Raw genomic sequence first — 21,848 nt, 5'->3', positions numbered from 1 at the left:
TTGCTGTTGTTTTGGTTACGGACTAGTAGTGCCATCTATATCACGTGTGGTGCAAGAAGGTTTCGTATTTAAGTTAAGCGAGTCAGATTTAGCATTGCAATAATGTCCCTAAATGCTTTCAACATCTCATGTTTGTGCTGGTCTCAAGCAGGACGCCCTTTTGAGCCTCATGTCGGCAGTAGTCTACCTTGTCGATGGGAAGCAGGAATATTTGTGTAAGGTAGCTTTTACATTTTCTTTTCGGGCCTCCCCGATGGCACAGTGGTAGCGTCACCACCTTGTAATCAAGGGGTCCCGGGTTCGATACCCGGTGGAGGCACATAGTGGTACAGATTCCACTTTAAACTGTAGGTCCAGTTCCGATTAGCCTTACTGTGCACAAAGTGGACTTTAAACACCAACTCGAACCAAACATTTTCTTTTCACTGATAAATAAGACTTCTCAGAACTGCAAACAGAAAACTTCAAATTTACTGTAACAATCCTTTCCACAATTCTGCAATACTAGTCTTTCCATGAAACTGATAAAAGAAATCATTAAACATTTAGAACCGTTACCGATTGATTCTGATTCCGATAAAAGTTTTCTCAATTTTTGCCACCAAAGTTCCCACCGGGTCAAGTCATGGCCTCGTCATCAAGTTTCATTTGTGAGTGCCCTTTCATCAGTTTGTTATTTTATACTGAATCTGTATATGCTGCTTCATGTACTCTTTTTATCAGTATGGGCAAGCATTTCTTATTGGCATAAACTTTTGCTAACGTTATAGCATGACTGAACACTGAATATATTTTAATTTCTTTCCAGTCTTACAGAGATTTCCATGCCGAGTTGTTTCCCGACACGACTGGATGCTCAACTCAGCTTTCTGCTGAGCAGTGGATGCAAGGAACTGATCAAGCAGTGCCAAAAATTAGCCTAGACCCAGCTCAAAGAAAAAATGACAATGTACAGGTAACTAGTGAAAGTTCTTGTTTATTAATGATCTCGTGTCCATTTAGTTTCATCACGTTTCAGCCATGGGATATTTGAAGCCAAACTTCTAGTAAGATATTTAACTATTGTGCAGTTCTGATAATTTTGAATAATATATAATTCCACTGATATGATCTTCTTTTCATGTTGAAGGACAGAAAACATCATTCACTTGCAAAAGAAGAAGTAAAAGCAGCTTTTATCATATCATTCAATAGGTTTACAAAATTGCATTTTAGTAGGGTTGGCCAGCTGGATTTTGTGCACGCCATGGCACACTGTGGTTCCCCCTTGATGCTGCCCATGGGCACAATAGATAAGCTATGCTTTAATTTCTAAAAATAACTTGTCATGGAAATTATGCCACTTGTTTATGAATGGGGATAAAATTCAAATAGTGTCTGATTTTGTAATGTAAATACCTAGTTAACTGATTAAATACATTAATTAGCAAGGTGAACAAATAATTTACTGTTCTGTATGAGATTAGTAAAGTATTGGTTATCTGTAAAGTTGAAATCAATACGCTTTATTAATATCAGCCAAATATCGTATTCTTTGTTTGTGGCATTGATGAGTGACACAAATATCTGTTATTCCATACCTTACAAATTTATCTTTGAACCCCTGTATTTCATGATGATCACACCACTTCTTAAACAGGGAAATGGCTATACTTCTAATGTTGTCTACATCTGTGAAGTGTGCATCTGGTCAGGTCAAACACGTGAATACCATCAATCACCTACAGATGATAAGAGATTGTTTGTTTATTGTGAAGTTTTCGTTGTGTAATTGTCCAGAGTAATTTTAAACAGTGTGTAATGCTTATGGGTATAATATTCTGTATATGTATTCTACAAATTAACCTTCCAGTATTTCAAGTTTTCAGTAAGCCAACGCTCCTGAAAAGTATTATATCATTCCGTAAAAGAAAGGCAAAGTTACTGTTACATATTGCAACATGCCATGAATGTGGTAAGGGGTGGAGGGGTGTCTTTCTTCTTCTTGTAAAGAGAGTGTAATACAAGAAATATATTTATATATGCAAATAACACTTCCTTCCAAGAAGATTAAATGATGAAAATATTACAGCAACTAACAATATGCAGTCTTGAATAATGTTGGTGGAGAAAATTAAGAACAAAAGGGTAAAATTATATAATTCTGGATATATATTACAGTAATTAGTATGGAATTCTACTTGTGAAATGTTCCAACTGTTGAAAAGTACAGCACGAACATAAAACAGAAATATGATGATATTTTGCATCATTGAACTTACCTCTTTCCAGAACTGGAAGATATGTTCTCCAGAACTGGAAGATATGTTTTTAATGTTTATGCAAAATAGTAATTCTGGAGATGTCAGGGGTTGGCCTGGTAGCTCAGTGGTAGAGCACTGGCAAAGAATACCAAAGACCCAGGCTCGATTCCCGGTTGTTCCAGCTCTGTGTGTGTGAGCGCAAGTGGTCAACTTTCGATCTCCACCCAAGTTTCCAGGTTCGAATCTCACCCTTGGCATGGACGTCATTTGTAAGTGTTCTGTCATTAGTTTAATCTCTCATAATCACTGATTGTTGCGATTACCCAAAATTAGCAGAAAAGTGATGTAAAATAATAAAAATACCAACACAATTCTGGGATGAACCACAATTATCACATTAGTAGTGTAATACAGGAAAACCTCGTTAATACGATATTGGTTAATACGAAGTACCCTTTAATCCGAAGTTCTTCCCATTCCCCAGCCGATAAGATAGGATTTATAATGTATTTCAGTACGGATAAATCGAAATACGGATAATTTTTAATACGAAGTTGTTTACAAGACCCTTCCGCAAAACTGGTTTCGCTTAATTCGAAGTAGACACCTGCGTAAGTCGACAAGAGAAGATCGAATGTGGAGAGAGCTTGGACGTTATTTTAACTTGACCTTGACATGTTTCCTTGTCCTAAGAGCTGCTGACAACTCCAGAGAAGTAGCCCGAAATGCCCGCTGGACATTGACATTCTTTGTCAATGTGCATGGGAGGTCAAGCTCTTTCCCCGCTGAATGCACCACCTTGGAAATATTCACCAGTGCTAGATGAGAAATGCGAGATAAGATCGCACGAATGTTCCAAAATACAAGATGCGTGGCACCTGGAAGTCCCACCCATCTGTCTAGCTCTGAGCTCGAGATACAGCAATTTCCCGTGAGCGAGTAACTTTTGGCCAGGTAGCCGACAACTTCCGGTAACCACTTTCATTAAAAGCATGTTCTTTGTGCCCTGTAGAACTTCATTAAAAAAAGGGAAACTGTTACAGATAATCAAAGCCGCATAGGCCAACTAAAGATCGTCAACCCGCTTAATGCGTTGTCATCTAGGTTTCCCACAAAAGTTGACGTCGATCTTACGTATGTTGCAACTCCAGTTTCCCGTTTCATACGTTTCCCAACTGTGCCGGTCATAAAATTTGCCAAAACAGTGTTTTGTTGTCTGCGTGACTTCTCCCCTTTTGCTATCAGCAAATGGGGGGGGTCCCTTGCTAATTGTTTCGGCCACAATTTTCTTGCTCGTGTGCGCACACTGCCTCCTTTCCTTTGGCGTCTAAAAAAAAGCAAACAGTTCTGAATACCTTCTTCAAAACGAACAAAAACTGCATGATAAGTAAAAGAAAAGTGACCCCCTTCCTTCTCCTACAACAGCTCATTATCCGCCACTGGTGTGCATGGTAATGCGATATTTGCAGAATTCAGGTCCCTCTTTTTTGTTTGAATGCAGCTGTCTGGATAGGAAATATTACCCATATTATTGTCTGTTGCATGGTAAAAGGTAATACAAGGATCATTTTTTTTTTCACACTGCTGATAAAAGTTCGATCTTCGACAACTGCGTTATCTTTAACCTTTTGCTGGCCAAGGCCTTTTTCACAAGTAAGCCTCTATTGCCCGAGCCGATTTTGAGTAAAATGCAGAGTTTCAATTAAATGAGTGTAGATCGGAGGCTAATTGCCCTAGAGAGATGAGTGATATACCGTTGTACGCGGAATGAACCAGAGATTCAGACTATATGAAATTTTTGAAAATTCGGTGTATATGTGGTGGGGGGAGGGGGCTAACTCTCAAAATTCCAAAATTTCGGGAAAAAAAATTGGTTCCCCACCCTCCCCCCAAGAAAAAAGTACATGACAGTGTCTACATGCACATGGAAATGATCGCTGACATGTAAGGAACACAAAAATTTTTGCATTATTATCATATGACCAATGTAACTTGAGTTGTACCCCCAAAAGGAATGGTCGGCACGCCACTGATTCAAGCTTCAAAATGCAGCGGTACCTTGAAATGACTATAGCTCAGAAACTAAATGCCCTAGAGATATAAAAGATATACCGTTGTACGCAGAATGAATCACAGATTCAGACGATATATAATTTATGCACATTCGGCATACATATGTAGGGGGAAAGTGGGGAAATCACTTAAAAATACTTTTCTTAAAAAAAATGGTGTTTCCCCCGCCCCGAAAAAAATGTCAAAATGCACAAAATGCAAAATTTATGCAAATTTGGTGTATATATGGAGGGGGAAGGGAGAAAACCCCCAAAAATTATTTTAAAAAATTGTCACTTCACCCAAAAAATGTCCTCGCACTTGGGCACAAAACGACACCTACACACAACATTCACGGACGAAAAGCTAGAACGTAGTGACAAATGAGCGCCAATTCTTGCAGCTGCTTGAAATTCTATTTTTAGACAATGCTGGGTAACCCCTGTTGCCACTTGTGCTAAAAAAAAACAAACAAAGGTTTCCTTCAGCGCGCTTCGAAATTCCATTCTCACAACGCAGATTCAACAACCAGTCTTCCCCTCCCCCTGCTTGCGCCCTCACGGAAAACTTTCCTTTTGACATCGGATACTGATAAACAAGCTTCCTTCGAATGCACTTAGCAGGAGGGAATGAAAAGCATTGCTTTAGAACAATAAAGCCGGTCTTCCTTTGTCGGCAAAAAATTGACCTTGAAAAGAGACTCAAAAGAGAAGTCCCTTTTCCCACCTTTCCCCCCTCCATTTTCATGAAGACAAAAAAAAATGCAAAAAACCATTTCTGTTGAATACATGTGTTAGGAACAATATAAGAAAATAAAATCGAAATTCTAGCCAAAAATAGAAAAGTTATAACGTAAAAACTACGACCTTGACACAGCGTCTCGATCGAGATGCTTGGTCCCCTGAGGGTTACTTTTGGGTATCTCCTTCGAGATGCTTGGGCATCAAAAGGTTAAAATTCCCATGATTTCTCTTCTGCCACCTGCTGCTCTAACTTCCAGCCGGTCTCATTGTGTTTACGCAGCTGGCGCCAGTATTTAGTCTAGCGTCTGGAAAGCTCTCGCTTGCCGGTAACTGCAATGACTCATCCAGTGCGAAGGAATAAGCGTCATTGTTTTGAATCTCGCAAAGTCATATAATCCCCGCTTTTCTTCAGAACCATTAGCGTGCTGCTGTTAAAAAAAACACTCTGCAATGCTCAATGTAGGAATACGAAAGGAAAAGTTTTCGCGAAGCGAGTGTTTGACCTCCAGAATACTCCTGAAACACAATAAATTGTCGATTAATCTGAAAATACGCAAGTTTCATAAAGCTTGTTTTTAGTTCATTTTATGCTGATGAGCTAAGCGAGATTAAATATACAGTTTAAAGTGGGATCCAAACCAGAGTGATTATCGAGTGCGTCGTGCAAACAGATCGCAAGTTGTGAGTTTACTTTTTCAGAGTGGATTACAATGCAAGTTGAGGAAGAGTTTGAACTGATCCCTGCAAAGGGGGAGGGGGGGGGGCGATTATGAAGTTAACTGAAGCAAAGAATACGTGACTTTTTTTACGATGTCTGTTTAACAGCCGAACCAGAACGAAATTTACAGCCCCAATTTTTTTGTTTTTTGCCAGGGAAAGGTTATGTTCTCTCCCAAGAGAATCTTCTCTTACCAGTTAATCCTGTAACGGACAATGTTCTAGTGAACGCACATAAAATCCAATGTTCATTCTGTCCGATTATCTCCCGTCTCTTGCTTGCGCCAGTGACTACCGTCAAGATTCTTCCGAGTTTCACTTCTTGCAGTAAACGAGATTGTTTTCCTTTCCCTAGGTCTCCGTGCAAACGGGTTTCTTATGAACTTAAATTGTAAGAATTTCGTGGAAGAGCAACGACTTTGCACAATTAAAAGAAAATACTGTTTGTTAAAAGACTTTTTGCCACAACATGCATCCCGTGCATAACCGGTTGTATAACTAGGCAGGATAAATGGTGTTAACCGTCTCCTTGGAATCTTTGTGTCCGCGTTAAGCTCCGTGTTCTCATTTTGTGTAACATTTTTTACACTTTAAAACGTACAATATTATTATATAGTACATATAAAGCTTATTTTCTGAGCTACCACCAAGTGTAAAACATCCTTTGTGGGGGGAATTTATACTCTACTTTATTTACACCTGAAAACAAGCGCCATCTTGAAAAGTTTGGATAACTCGAAGTCGTTTAATACGAAGTTGACATTTTTTGGTTCCTTGAACTTTGTATTAACGAGGTTTTCCTGTATTTGTTTGTGTGTGTCCTCTGTACTTTTCTTCTTTATATCAGTTGGAACATTTTAAATGGCAGAATAAGTGTCTCTACCAGTCAAGAATGTCAAGGAAATTAAGAAATCAACAGGTAAGTCAAGAAAGTCAAGAAATTATGCTTGTACTCAAGAATTTTTGCTATTTTTTACAGCATAGTTAATTTACATTGTTATATACCCATACTTGGATTTGTTAAAATTGAATAATATGGAAATCTAAAATTGTATCAAGTTATGGTTAGGAATTTTTCCCTTTGTTTCTTGAGATTTACTTTCTTATATGCGTCAAGTTTTGTAAAAATATTAAAGTCTGAAGCATTAATTTTTACATGCATTAATAATTAAAGCAAATCTAAATCGCTTGTTAAAGTACAACTTCAGTTTTCATCTTCACCAGCCTTGTGGTAGAGGTTTTTCATTGAATAAAGATATATATTTTCTTAATTGCCAAGTATTCCTAAATAAGGGGCGATTAAATACATGTTAAGAAAAAGATAAAAGAATTTTGGATTTGTAATTTAGGTAGACACCCTGAATAACGATATTTCAAACATACCAGTCGTAGTGGGCCACGTAAATGCAGTTTTAATATTGCACAAGTAGTGTTTTAGGTTTCCATGCTGCAAATTGAATTACTTTATTGCGAATAATTTTGAAAGACTATTGCCTTCGTTAACTGAGGTTGCAGCATCTAAACACAGCACATAAACACGAAATATTACTTGTGGAATAGCATTAGGTAGTTTTATTTTTTTAAGTAAGGATAAATCCTGATGGCAAATTTACGTTCAGGTTCATAGGGGATCTCTGAGTGATCTGCGAAAAGAGGCAGCACTCTTGAAAAAATCAAACAAATTAATATCGGCAGACGGGGAAGAAGAGAAAATACAAAATGGTAATCACAATCACTTTTGCGAAAAGGATGGTAGACAGCAGGTTCCTCCAAAGCCACTGCCGCGATCCAGGGGATCCATCTCTGAAAGTAGCGACGAAGCACCAAAACCTGCCATTAGACCACGAACGATGACACCCATCTTCAAGGTCAGCCAGCATGGAGCACATGGGTGTTCCGTTCTCTGTAGTGGTTCTGTGCAGTAGCCGAGGCACAAAGCATGCGCTTGAGTTTTTGTGTGTGCTTGCATTACGTTCATAGGTAGAGAGTTTGATTTGGTAATTTTTCGTATTCGTGTAATGTACTTTCCCCTGGTGTCTTCAAAGGTGTTGCCTTCAAACTTTGAACCTGTAGATTGTGTATGGTAAGATGTGGTTGAGGTAGGACATATATATTATTTTTTGGTGTACCACGTGCGCATGTAGGTGATGCACTAGCTAGCCACATGTTGTGACCTGTATTTTCCCCACTTGGTAGCACTGTCATGTAAGACTGAAAGTGTGGTGTATGGAGTTTTACCAAAGTGGTGACAGTTATATATTTTGTATGCACCGTCTTGTTGGTTCAGTGATATATATCCTAAGAAATAAGTTTACACCAAACTTCAACTATCCTAATAATAATGTTTTGTTCAAATCTTCACATTCTGAAAAAATTCCAATAATGCATTTTGCCCCCAAGACCCTTGAGAATAGTTTTAGTGTCCATTCTATTCATTATTGTCTAGAAATTGGTAATAGTTTTGTGATCTCATTTTCTTACACAGAATAAAAGATATTAAATTAATTTCTAAGCCTATTCAGGCTCCATATCATGAGGTGGAAGAAATAGAAAGGAGGGTTCCTATTGTGAGGGTCAATAGGAATATTATTTTTTTATCTTGACAACAGGATCAGCAATCTACAAATATACGAATAAAAATTTTTAAGAAATATAATTTTTCTAAGAGCAAATACACTTTTTTATGAAACTTTTTTAGTTTTAATAATTTCAGTGGAGATTGCCATCATCCCTTTAGGAATTTGTGCTATTACTGAAATTAATAGAAGTAAAAAATAAATAAATAATAAAAAAAAGCATCATGTAAGTATTTGCTATCATGTTTCATTCCCCAAAATGAATGTAATTTTCCTTTTATATACCGTATTTACGTGTGTATAATGCACGTGCATGTATAATGCGCACCCTGGTTTTTGATGGAGAAAAATGACAAAAAATATATCTCATATATAATGCGCAGTATAATCAAGGTTCAAGAAATGGCTTTCTTGTAGGTCGTAAAACTGTTGCTATGTGAACCAAGAAGAGAAGGTTCCTTTATTTTGTGATGAGCTTATTTCAATTGCTTTGCACATTAGTGTCACCATCTTGAAAATAGAATACTGTGGCCATATATAGAAACTGCAGAATTTAAGTTTTACAATGATATATAACATGATAGGGTTCCGTAAACATGAAAAATCAATGCAAGTGTCACAAAATCATGAAGTGACCCTGTACGGTTTCATGTTGGCTGTCCGAATTATTCTGTGCATAATACTCACCACAGTTTATGGGGGCAAAAATTTTTGGAAAAAGTGCTCATTATAGATGAGTAGATACGGTATTTATAATTTTGCAATATTCATTCTGTTTTTCAACAAGACATTTTTTAAATATTTTGTTCACCTCTTAATGACAGAAGCAGCACATTCTTATTAGAAGATGGGATATTTTACAGTTCCTGGTCATATCATCAGATCCAATAGAATTGAAAGTAGACACATTGAACTACATATTGTGTGAATCAACATAGTCTCTTGTAAAAACAAGGAGTGTGCTGCTTATGGTATTAAATAGTGTATATATTTTTTCAGCATTAAGGCAGTATCTCGAGTGTCTTGTACCTTATAATAGTTATACGTTAGACTATGAATGACCAAATATGAAAATAATTTAATCTGAACTGCCTTGGGTAAGCTTCCGTGAATACACATTTGCTTATTTTATAATGACAAGATAGTTATGATTTGAGCTTTAATTGTATCAGTAATTTCTTATGTCAGTTTATCTTTGTTTTTAATTTTGTCCCTTCATTTTTATTATAAGCAGTATTTGTGTTATTACTACAAGAATACTCTATAAATTGGGTCATGAGAGAGAGAATAGGTAATGGGAAATACCTCAAACAGATAAGTACTGTAAGGAGGATAGAGATTATTCTGTATGACAACAGCAGATTTGCTAGAATCCTTTAAATAAAAAAGAACATTTACATGTGCGAAACAAAGTGCTTTTCCATTCTTGGGAAAGAAACCTTTTTAGATTTGAATTCAGAGCACATGAATGGTTGAATTCTCTTCTTGTGCAGATTGTGTATCTTGTGCAAAAAATAACTGTATTCATTTTTCGATTTTGATAACTCACTGTCACAATTCACAAATGGCTTTTTATAAGTGGTAACAGTACGAGTAAGTCACTGAAATCGACAAGCAAATTGTTTACGCGATGGCGCAGTGGTAGCGTCGTCGCCTTGTAATCAAGGGGTCCCGGGTTCGATACCCGGTGGAGGCACATAGTAGTTCGGATCCCACTTTAAACTGGAGGTCCGTCCCAATTAGCCTTACTGTGCACAAAGTGGACTTAAACACCAACTCAATCAATCAATCAATCTACAAACAAATTGCAAAAGTTACCTGGAATTAATATTTGTAGATGAAGAACCATTTTAAGTTTGAAAGTTGAGCCATTATGTTATTTTTACATTATATATCATGCTAATGCTTTAGGATTTACACTTTGTCCCTTTCTGCCTATAAAGCACAAATAGTACAGAACTTCAGGTGAGATCTGTATCCCACTGTTATAATTAGTAAAAAAAAAAAAAAAAAAAGAACAACTCCAATGACATTGCTGAACACACAGCAACACATTCTATCGGGATAAAGATTTTATCATCTTTGTACGGTTTGTTATTTAATCTAGCTAGCATATATATTTTTGATATTAGAACCATAAAGATTTGACTAATGTGAAAACTTGCACCCCAAAAGCACATTTCAAGACCCCTGGTAAGCATCCTGTAGTTGGTTGTTGCTAGTGATGTATTTACCGTATGTATCACATTTATATGAATGAACGGATGCATGATGCTGCATACGCTCTGATATGACGAGTGAATGCATTTGGACAATAGCTGTAGTCAAGCACAATCAATTGAATGTACGTACAGTCACAAATACACGTATTCTGGTTGTGTGTAATTTTTGTTATTTCATTTTGCTTGACTTTTTTCTGCATGGTTGTCTTTTGTGAATGATATTGTGTGAAGTACATTATTGGTAGTGAATTTTAAATGTCAGTGATATTATGTTAATGCTTATTTGATTTAATGACCATGTGAGTAAGCGTACATTTCCTCTTTTAACACAATCTATCCAACATATGCATATGGATATTATTAATTCTGCTTTATCTTGAATTCTGAATCTGTAGCATGTAAATTCAGAAGCTTAAAGTTCTCTATTTAAAAGGACCTAAGTTATGAAGAGAACAAACAAAATATTACTTTTGAAGATTATCGAAGAGATTTTCTCATGTTGACCAAGTATATTGTGGAAAGGTTTCAGGCTCATCTTTAGAGAAAATCTCTTCATTCATGAGGAAAAATTTCGAAGACATATTTTGATATTTTAAAATATTGTTGGATATATTGTGTACATTAAGTGATTTCCATTAATAATATCTGTGCATGTACTAACAGTTCTTCAATTTTCGCAGCTTATCAGATTTCTATGACTTCATAATTAATATTTGCCAACAATTAATGAGAGATGTACTAAATAATCCTTAAAATCCATATCACAAAGATGCTTGAAATCACTTTGTATACAAATACATATATAACAATACCATGTGACTTCCTTGCAAAAAAATTACTTCAATAACCTATCAATTTTGATGACTCACCTTTCACACAAGGCTGTTCATTGACATTCTAATGTTTTTTTTATTTTTATAACAGTCCAAATATAACAGTATAATACCAGTTTTAACCCTAGTTGTGTTATGTTGACATTCGATCAACAACGTCAAGCTTTAATGCAAGTCTAACAAAAAACATTCTGTTACCAGATGTGCCGGTTAATAATTCTTAATTGATCTGAAAGAAAACAAGTGTATCTGGGGAGAAAGGTAACAAATGCTTTATTCAAAGTGTGCGCCATCGCTAGCTATACATTGTGCCCATCTGTCCATCAAATTGTGGATGCCCTTCCAGAAAAACCATTCACATTTTGAGGTGATCCAGTCAGCAAGCCATTGTTCGACATCTTCGTAATTGTTGAAGTGTTTCTGGGAAAGTGAGTGAGACATCGATGAAAACAAGTGGTAGTCCGAAGGGGCTAAGTCTGGTGAGTATTGTGGGTGGGGCAAGAATTCGCAGCCATGTGCAGAAATGGTGTGCCTGATGCCTTTCACTGTGAGTGATGAGTCTTTGTCGTGCTGCAAAATCACTTTTTCGTGTGTTGTCGACCAATCTGGGTGCTTTTCGATCAATACATGGTTCAAATTGATGAGTTGTTGACGGTAGTGAACGGCATTCACTGTTTCACCTGGTTTCAGAAGCTCATGGTACACCACACACTTCTGATCCCACCAAATGCACAGCATTGTCTTCCTTCTGAAGCGATTCGGTTTTGCGGTCGATGTGGAAGGTTGTCCTGGGTCAACCCATGATTTTTTGCATTTTGGGTTCTCGAAGTAGATCCATTTTTCGTCCCCAGTCACTATCCGATGCAAGAAAGACTTTCTTTCATGCCGAGAAAGCAACACTTCACACACCGTTTTTCACTTTTTAATTTGTCTGTCGTTCAGATGACGTGGGACCCATTTTCCTGCCTTCTGGATCTTTCCCATGGCATGAAGACGATCAGATATGGTTTGGCGACCAACATTTAACTTCTCTGCCAGCTGTTGTTGTGTTTGCGTATCGTCTTCGTCCAACAGTGCTTGCAATTCTGCATCTTGGAATTTTTTCGGCTGACCCGAGCAATCTTTGTCTTTCAAGTCGAAATCAACACTTTTGAATCGTCGAAACCAATGCACACACGCGTCTTGCATTAGGACATTGTCACCGTACGTTTCCACAAGAATACGATGGCTTTCACTCACGTTTTTCTTTTGATTGAACAAGAAAAGCAGGACGTGCTGCACATGCTCCTTATTTGGTTTGAAGGTCAACATGTTTACCACACAAACTCAATATCACGATCACTCGCACTCGGTTGCACATCCACGGCATTTTGACAGGTACTGTCCTGGCAACACACTGATGTAACAGTTGAGACTGTGCACCAACCCTTGCATCCAGCGACGAAATTAAGAATTATTTACCTGCACACCTGGTATAAAAGAGACCTGTAAAATCCTTTGCAACAGCTTAATGTTAAACACAGAGCAAAGATGGGCCTGCTAACTGTGGCAACCAATTACCAACTAATAACAAATGAATATCAACAAATGGACAAGTAACATCTAGTGAACCAGCCTAAAATGAAAAATATGGATATATACTTTGTTATGCTTGGACTGTTATAAAAAAAATAGTATCCCAATCAACAGCTTTCTGTGAATGGTGATAGTGAAAGTGATAAGTTTCACAGAATTAATATGTATTTATGAAAGGAAATCATTCTTCTTTATGTATTGACAAACTAATCAACTAACTGCTTGTTAATATATATACAAGGGATGATCAAAAAGTAATGCTTCCTCTGTTACCACAACTTTCATAATGAACAGATCAAAGCAAAACTTACACAGATTGTATCCTGAGATCTCCTGTACACAAAACTACTGTTCAGCATAGTTGCTATTACTTTCAACACATTTACGCCATCATCAAAACCCAAGGTTGAAATCCAGTTTAGTAAAATTCTTGAGGTTGCTTTCATACCCTTAACACTTCCAATTTGTTGAATCTGAAACCACGTAGGCTGTCCATCATATCCCAAACAGATAGAAATCAGAAGGGGGCAAATCAGTGCTGACCACACCGCCACAGACCCCCCCCCCCATTTTACCACTTGCCTGGGTTGTGAATAATCTGTGTGTGTGTGGAATGGGCATCTTTCCATAGTCTCTTTTTCCTGATGGCCTTCTTCATTTTCTCACATGTGCTAATGTAGGGCTTGCTCGTGACTGTTTAATGTCCACTCATAAAGTCGATGAAAGTATCACCTGTCTGTCCCAATGTGTTGATCGGGAAGATGTTAAATTTTTTTGGATGTGGAGAACCACTGTGGTGCCGTTCCTTGCACTGAACCTGATACTCTTGGTCATACAGAACCTCAGTGACCACATGGGGACCACATGTATGCCTGTTATTGAGCTTCGAATGCATCCAGGAGTTCTTGACACACTTGTTCACTGGTAACTACTTTAGAACTCAACACGAACTTTGTGGTACCTGAAGTCAGAAATTATTACCTGTACAGAACCAAATTACACATTCAGTGCATCAGCATATTGACATGTTAACTTGATGACCAGTCTTTTGCATATCTGCTATTTTGGTTTCTCTTTCTTGAAAACTTCTTCAACCAAAGCTGAACATTGCCAATATCCACTGCAGCCTTCTGCAGCTGAATATGTATGTACTTAGGTAAGCAACCCTCTTTCATCAGTAATTCAATGGCAGCCCAACATTCATGATTCTAACCACTCAATTGTCACCTTGTAATCAAGGGAGCCTGGGTTCGATACCCGGTAGAGTCACATAGTGGTTCGGATCCCACTTTAAACTGTAGGTCCAGTCCTCATTAGCCTTACTGTGCATAAGTGGACTTAAAACACCAACTCAATCAATCACTAGCCACTCAATCTGAAAAAAGAAGAGCATACATAAGTATGGTAAGACGACATGCATATTCACAATCATTCTACTTGATCAGAAGTTACAAACATAGGGATATTATTTTTTGATTGCCCCATGTATTTCTTGATTGAGCTCATTGCAAGCTGATGCAGTAGTCATGAAAGACAGTTCTACAAAAAATATTATTAGGGCTGAGCCAATACCCATACTCTTGCCACTTCCCAGGTTCAAATGCTGGGCTGGCCTGGGCTTGGTTGTTCTTTATGAGTGTCCCTTCATCAATTTCATCACATCATCTGTCATCTTCATCTTCGTGGTTAGCCAGAAGTGGGAGAAAAGCAAAGTAAAATAAACCAAATCAATCAATCAGGATGGCATGTTTATTGAGAACTGCAGGTTGAGTTCCTTACTGGGGGTTCTTCTGCTTCAGATAGCAGAAAGAACAAAATCAAGTTCTGTGCAAGATGTGACCTTCGGCATGATTGTTTTTACTCCCGTGTAACCCGATTTGTCCCCAGACAGTTCCATATTGTCTTTGTGTGTTCTAAATTATTGTTTTTACTCCCGTGTAACCTGATTTGTCCCCAGACAGTTCCATATTGTCTTTGTTCTAAATTACTATTTATATTTAGGTTATTAACTTTGTACTTGAGCATACTTATAAGACAGTAAAACCCCCAGTTTTCAATTCATAGTGAGGGCATATTTAAATTGTAGGTCTAGTAGCACTTGGTTTATCTGTATATACAGAAAGTGGAATTAACTCCTAGAGATTGTCATGGTACAACATATGTATCACGTAGATATTTGCTCATATTCTGGCATAGCATAGGGTGTGTCCCCTTCGATGATGTAATTTGATATGTGACTTCGGAAATCTAGAGGATCTTAGTTAATGCTCCAAAGATTCTTGCATTTACATGAGATAAAGTGTGTCATGACTAATTTCATAGCAGCTAACCTGGGTCAAGGTAAGAATATATTATGTAGATATGTTTATTTTTCATCTGAATTCCCAAACGTATGTGCAGGAGTATGGGGCAAAGTTAATTTTCCATTTTAGAAAATAGCTTTTTGAAATGTCTTGTAATTCCACTTATTAAAACATATGTGCACTTTTTGAGTGTGTACAGTCTTATCTATACTGAACAAAATGAGGCAGAATTCATGTTTCTACCACTATTAGTTTCCGAGATATTACATTTTATTTGGGCTAGCACTTAATTTCAAATTTCATACTGAAAATGACTGTCGTCATAGGGTTTAGTCAATCTTTTTAATAAGAATTTGAAGATTTGGATGCGTTTATTGCAGCTCACAGAAATTGAAACTCTTTATGAGGGTGTAGTGGTAATGTTGCCTTGTAATGAAGGGGTTGTGGGTTCAATCTCCCAGTGGATTGCATAGAGTTCAGCTCCCATTTTTTAGCCAATCTGAGCAAAAGATGTACTACCTAAATCAAACTGGCTTTTTTAAACACCTTTCTTCTTACTTTGCACAAATTTCTTGTTTTAATCTTCATGAATTAGTACAATGATCTACTTGATCCCTTGATAACCTGCCATCTTACATAATAAACCACAAGAAGTATGAAACATAAGAAACAAAGTGTCTGGGTTACTGTGCTGTTTTTATCAACATAATGTTTTAACCTGTTTAGTACAGTTAGCCATTAGTGACTAATAGTTATTGGAACAACCATTGATTCTGGTATATAAATAAAAATGTGCTTGCAAGTGGTTCTCTTTCTGATGTTGCATTTCAGTCCTGTTTCCAAGCCTTACAAATGGAGCCAAGCATTGGATATTGGAAAATGAACAACTTGTAAGGACTTTTTTATATTTTTGTTGTTGTTGTGAAACAGTGTTGACATGAACATGCAGGAAAGTTTTAAACATTGTTTCTATTTTTAGAATGATAGAATGTAAAATTATTATGTTTTGAAATGTTTGTGCTCGTTTTTGTAGGACTAATTTCTTTTTCTGTTTCTTCCAGCCTTTATTGGGACCAAAACCTTTCACTCCCCCTTCACAAAACACCACCTCATTTTCCTTTGATAAAGTATTTTCAGTGCCTGTTGCTCCAGAGATAAACGGACTGACAAACGCTGCAGCGAACGATGTTGAGCAGCAGAGCTCAAAGCCATCAGCTCCATCTAGTGACAGAAGCCGGAAGCCAATTCCTCCAAGGCGAGATTCGGTGGAGAGAGCTCATGAGATTGACAGTAGCACCCTTGATGGCGACAAGAGTGGCTCCGTGGAGAAGCAGGCCAGTGAGGAAAAGCAGGCCAGCGAGGAGAAGCCAGCCGAGCAATTATCCACCACCGAGAGGCGAAAGATGTATGAATCAAAAACCTCTTCTTGCGAAGAGAAAGACGATGCCAAAGCGGATGCTGACGATGCGTTGTCAAGAACTCCAACCACGGCTGAGCGGAGAAAGCTGTTCGAGAGCCGAATATCTTCCAACCAAGACCAGGAGGCAGGGGAAGAGAAGGGAAACTTTGAGGATGAGAAGTTGGAGGATTTCGAAAGAGCCTCCATCCAGAGATCTAGCATCGCAGAGAGAAGGAAGATGTACGAGAAGAGATCTGCATCCATGCAGGAGCCAAATGTTTCCCCTCAGCCAATCAGACGAAGGGATTCGCTTAAGTGCACGGATCCCCAAGAAGAGAGCACTCCAATCAAATCTTCTGCGACGGTTCACTCTTTTGAACAGAAGTCAACTCCCACCCAAGATAGAAAGATTGAACCAGTTTCAACTCCAACACCAAAGAGGACTTCAACTGTTTTTGGTAACTATAAAACATTAATTTCTTTGTCAGATTTATAGATATTTTTACAAGATATATTCATTAAGATTTGTTTATTATGTGTAACACTAAGTTACTCACAGCTAAATGTTGTCTTAAAATAGCATTAAGTTGTACAATCGATACTTTTTCCTACTACGTAAAAAAAACAGTTTCTATTTTTTACCCAGCAAGATCAGAACTGTAATAATAATAATTATACCACATAATTCCGCATGAATGGTTAATAATCACAGAATGTGCATCTGCATTGCAGATATGTATTAAAAATGTATTATTTATTGTCTTTCAGAATTTTCTGTGGTATAAATATTATTTGCTGCATTGTCAGCAATCGCTGACTGTGTTTATTTTTTCCATAGGATTTTCATATGTAATATATGCGTAGAAGTCACGGGGTTTACACTTTTATGGAGTGTGGATTTGTAATTTGTGTGTGTGTGCTTGCAGGACGAGTATCGAAGTTTCGACATCTAAAAGGAACACCACTACACAAAAGCACTCATATTGAAAATGTGAGGAATATAAGCCGTCAAGTGCCTGGAGAGTGTGATGGATTCCATGGTAAGTTTGTAGATTTTAATGACACCGTATTGCAAAGCATTATATTTTAGTAGTTTGAACTTGTTCCTTGTGCACAGGGTGGTTCGTCCATAAGTGTGAAAACATTCGCCTGAAAACAAATACGGATACGAAAACATGAAAAGATCATATTCCTTTACTTTCTTTTTATTGTAATTACTACAGGTATACAAGCTTTTTTTTTGATAAAACATTATAGCCTGGTTCACAAGGTGTTAATCATAACTAGAAGCCTGGCATATTTTGTTTTCTGACTGAAACATGAAATGTAAAATAACTCACTGTAAAGTTCATCTGAAAGGTGTGAGGTGCATTTTCCTACCACATTTTGCCACAAACTGATGCACGCAAGACATTCTGAAGTCTGAATTATCCGGTGAGTTCTGTAAATCACAGAAAATTGATTCATTCTGCTGTAAATATTTGAGAAGCAAAAATGGACTACTTTACACATGAATAAATACCCTGACAACTACATAAATGTGCTGTTTGAAGAAAAAAGTTCCCTTTTGTGTAATAAGTATAGTGTTTAATTCAAATGTAGGGTTACATGCACCAATTTAACATCAAAATATATTTTTATATACCGTTTTTGATCCCAATATATGCCCAGTTTTTGTACTGACATCTTGGTCTTTTATTCACCATAAACATGTGGCTCCAATCATAATTATGGAATCATTTCACATTTTCTGCTGAAAAAGACTTGGTGTTAATAACATTTGTTTAATACATAGAGTGTTTTTTATCTACAGCAGAGTTTCTCAAACTTTTTTCTCGTACCCTTTAGTCGTAATTAAACATCCAATGTATCCCCACCATAGCATTTCTCCGAGTAGTGAATTTGGGGGAATTTTTTTGGCTGCCTGATTGGTGAGGAGTTTTTGATATGTTGGAGAAATGGCATTCGGGCTGCATGTGGAGAGATGGTAAACAAATAAATTTTAGAATCAAATGTTTATTATTTTTTGGATGTTCCTACGTTTACAATCTTTATGATTAGTTACCAAAATAAAAATGTGATACACATGTATGCTAAGAAGTACATAAAAAACTTTAATTTTCATATATATTTTTTCCAGAGTTATTGAAAAAAAGAGTAAAGACGATACTCAAACTGTTGCATACTCGCGTATACATTAACTTCACACAATCTAACAATGCACATGCAAGTTTGATGCCAATAGGTATTATCAGTAGGTAGGAGGTATTATTGCATCATGTTTATAAACTTTACCAACAATATACCAGTCGTACTCGTGACGTTTTTAGACTTTAACAAATGTTTTTTTGTTTTTTGGAGTGAAGAATGACACGGGCAGAGATTTCCAATGAGTATTTTATTTAAAAACATTTGAAACACAGATAAGTGTGTCAGTGACAAAATCAGCCTTATTTTCCTGTTGAGTATTGAAGCTATGAAGATTCAATCAAACCTCTACACACCTGCAGCAAAAATGTTGCCTTGTGGGTATTCTCGATCTCTCTCTTCCGAACTGGTCTCGTACCTACTTCAAGTCGCACATGTACACCTGAGGGTACGTGTACCACAGTTTGAGATCCACTGTATTAGCCACAATGCTCAGTCTATTCAAGGTCTCCTCGATGATGTAGTTGTAACATCATTGCCTTGTAATCAAGGTGTCCCGGGTTCAATACCTGGTGGAGGCACATAGTGTTTCAGACCCCAGTTTAAGCTGTAGGTCCAGTCCCAATTAACCTATCTGTGCATAGAGTGGACATAGTACAGTGGAACATGATTTAAATTCCCAGATTTTACACTTTCCTGCATTATATTGGATACAAAAAATTATTGCTAATTATCCTGATGTACCAATGTGCCATTATTCACCAACAGTTACTTCTCGCCAATTATTCCAAGCTATTCATAATATTTGTGAAGTGATTGTAGAAGGTTTTTTTTAATACTTGAAACACAAAAATTTGATTTTTTTTGTCATTTTCCTCCCAGCAAATCCTGAAAGAGTCGCTGTACCTTTGAGTGGCCCTGGGGGAAGGATTGCGGTCTTTGAACTTAAGAAAGCTGGAAGGCTTCCCGATGGAGTGATACCTGCTCTGGTGCAAGGGACAAATGTCATGGACTTTGCATGGGATCCGTTTGACTATAAGAGATTAGCTGTTGGTAAGTTTGAGTTTCTTCCAAATGTGTCCTGCAGTTTTAGTGTTTGTCAGTTAGCCCTATTGCAAAACTGTGGTGAATTTTATTTTTTACAATTTATACTACAGTAACCCTCGTTAACACAAACCGAAAAATCAAGAGTTAGTGTTAAAAAGGAATTGTGCTAACCAGGGACTCAAATTTTATTGTTGCAATACAGTTCTTTCTACACACTAACCATTTACAATACGTATTATGTATGTCATCATATAAAACAGTACTACAGTAATTAACTTTTAAACTTTTTTAAAAAAAAAGTACTCACAGATCATTTTCTGGTGAAAAATTAGTAGACCTAGTGGCCGGGTACTGCATCATCATTTGGAGCTCGAATCATCATTTGGAGCTCGATCGCCTTAATGGATTTCTTTCGTAAGGCATGAGCAGTGTTGATAACTCCTTACCCGAAAAAATCACCAAGGTTGTGGCGCTTGTTGTAGTTTTTTATGATGTATATTTTGAGGGCAGAGTTGGTGATACTGTGGGTTTACTGTAGCTTTTTATGAGGGGGGGGTCTATTGCCCTCTGTTTACATCTGGCAACACTACCGTAGATTGACAGTGTTGTTAACCTACTGGGTTTTTTCACTGTAAATTTTCATCAAAGGACCTGAGGGGTCCATGTATTTTTTATGTCTGGCAATACTGTTGGGGGGGCCTAGTGTTGGCGATACTGTGGGTTTTTACTGTAGCCTTTTATGAGGGGGGTCTATTGCCCTCTGTTTACATCTGGCAATTTTATTGGATGTTTTTTTTTTTGAGGCTCGAAATTATTATTTGAGGCTTGAAATCATAATTTGAGGCTCGTCGGTGTTGCGTACCCACTCCACAAAAATTCTACTATATGATCTTTCACTGGCTAACCTAATCTAATCTAACCTAACCTAACCTAACCTACTCTAACCTAACCTAACCTAACCTAACCTAACCTACTCTAACCTAACCTAACCTAACCTAACCTAACCTAACCTACTCTAACCTAACCTAACCTAACCTACTCTAACCTAACCTAACCTAACCTAACCTAACCTACTCTAACCTAACCTAACCTAACCTACTCTAACCTAACCTAACCTAACCTAACCTAACCAGATCTAACCTAGCCTAAAGCAAGAAGCTGGCAACCTTGCTTGAGGCTTGCCTTACAGTGCATAAAGCAAGGTTGCTAACCTACTGGTATTTTTGCCATAACTTTTTACAAAAAAAAAAGAGAGAGGAGAGAAAGAGAGGGAAGAGTTAAGCGTATTATCTGCTTTCATGTCAGATTTTACCAACCTGTGAGCTGTAGTGTTTAGGTGACAAGCGACCTGCTCAAATAGGAATTGGCAGCACTGACTTATAAACCCACTGGGTCCTCTTGGCATGTTTTTTCATGATGTGTTGCCAGACTATTGGGCATCTTGGCGTATACAATGTATATATTTTGAGAGGGGGGTTATAGCTTTTTATGCTGTACGAATACTAAAAACTTGACAGTGACAACCAACAGAGTAAATAAACCTACATGCAGAAACTAACAACACTAGTTTCTGACAGTGAATTTGAAATAAAATATTAAACAAAATACATGAGTAAGCACTGTGATTACAAATAATACCAGTGTTATACCCCCCCCCCCCACTCCAACTGGACAACTGGGGGAAATAATTGTACAACAATTTGTACCTAATTGTACAATACTTGTACCTAATTGTACAACATATACACAGACATAAAAGAAAGAGTTTTCCCGTAACTTACTTCATGTACAATTTAATATGATTTTACAACTGTGAAAAGAAAGCATATGTGTTCTGTATGCACATATTTATTCTTATTTTTCGAAGTTGAATGAAAACACGTGTTTTTACGCTCTCGTAATACTGACCTTGCCCCAGTGATTTTAAATTGCTTCCATCCGCTTTTTTTTCTGTGTTATTTCCGCATGCACGCAACATTCGCTTTCAATA

The 21,848-nt window shown here is 37.3% G+C and overlaps 1 protein-coding gene across 5 annotated transcripts in view; it reads left to right on the top strand.

Annotated features, from left to right (window-relative positions):
- Positions 1 to 21,848, top strand: part of pod1 (coronin) — a 93,668-nt gene that overhangs the window by 26,337 nt on the left and 45,483 nt on the right. For 4 of the 5 annotated variants that reach the window (XM_083134227.1, XM_083134229.1, XM_083134228.1 and 1 more), the window contains exons 8-12: positions 809 to 955; positions 7,375 to 7,623; positions 16,326 to 17,121; positions 17,590 to 17,703; positions 19,694 to 19,864. In XM_083134227.1, coding sequence (XP_082990353.1) covers positions 809 to 955; positions 7,375 to 7,623; positions 16,326 to 17,121; positions 17,590 to 17,703; positions 19,694 to 19,864 — 1,477 coding nt within the window. The remainder of the gene's footprint in view (positions 1 to 808; positions 956 to 7,374; positions 7,624 to 16,325; positions 17,122 to 17,589; positions 17,704 to 19,693; positions 19,865 to 21,848) is intronic. The other variant, XM_083134231.1, reaches the window with a different exon arrangement.

Source organism: Lepisma saccharinum, chromosome 13, assembly GCF_977018435.1.
Source record: "Lepisma saccharinum chromosome 13, izLepSacc3.1, whole genome shotgun sequence".
Classification (NCBI taxonomy): domain Eukaryota; kingdom Metazoa; phylum Arthropoda; class Insecta; order Zygentoma; family Lepismatidae; genus Lepisma; species Lepisma saccharinum.
Note: the sequence above shows the minus strand (reverse complement) of the source record. Positions and strands in the feature narration are given on the sequence as shown.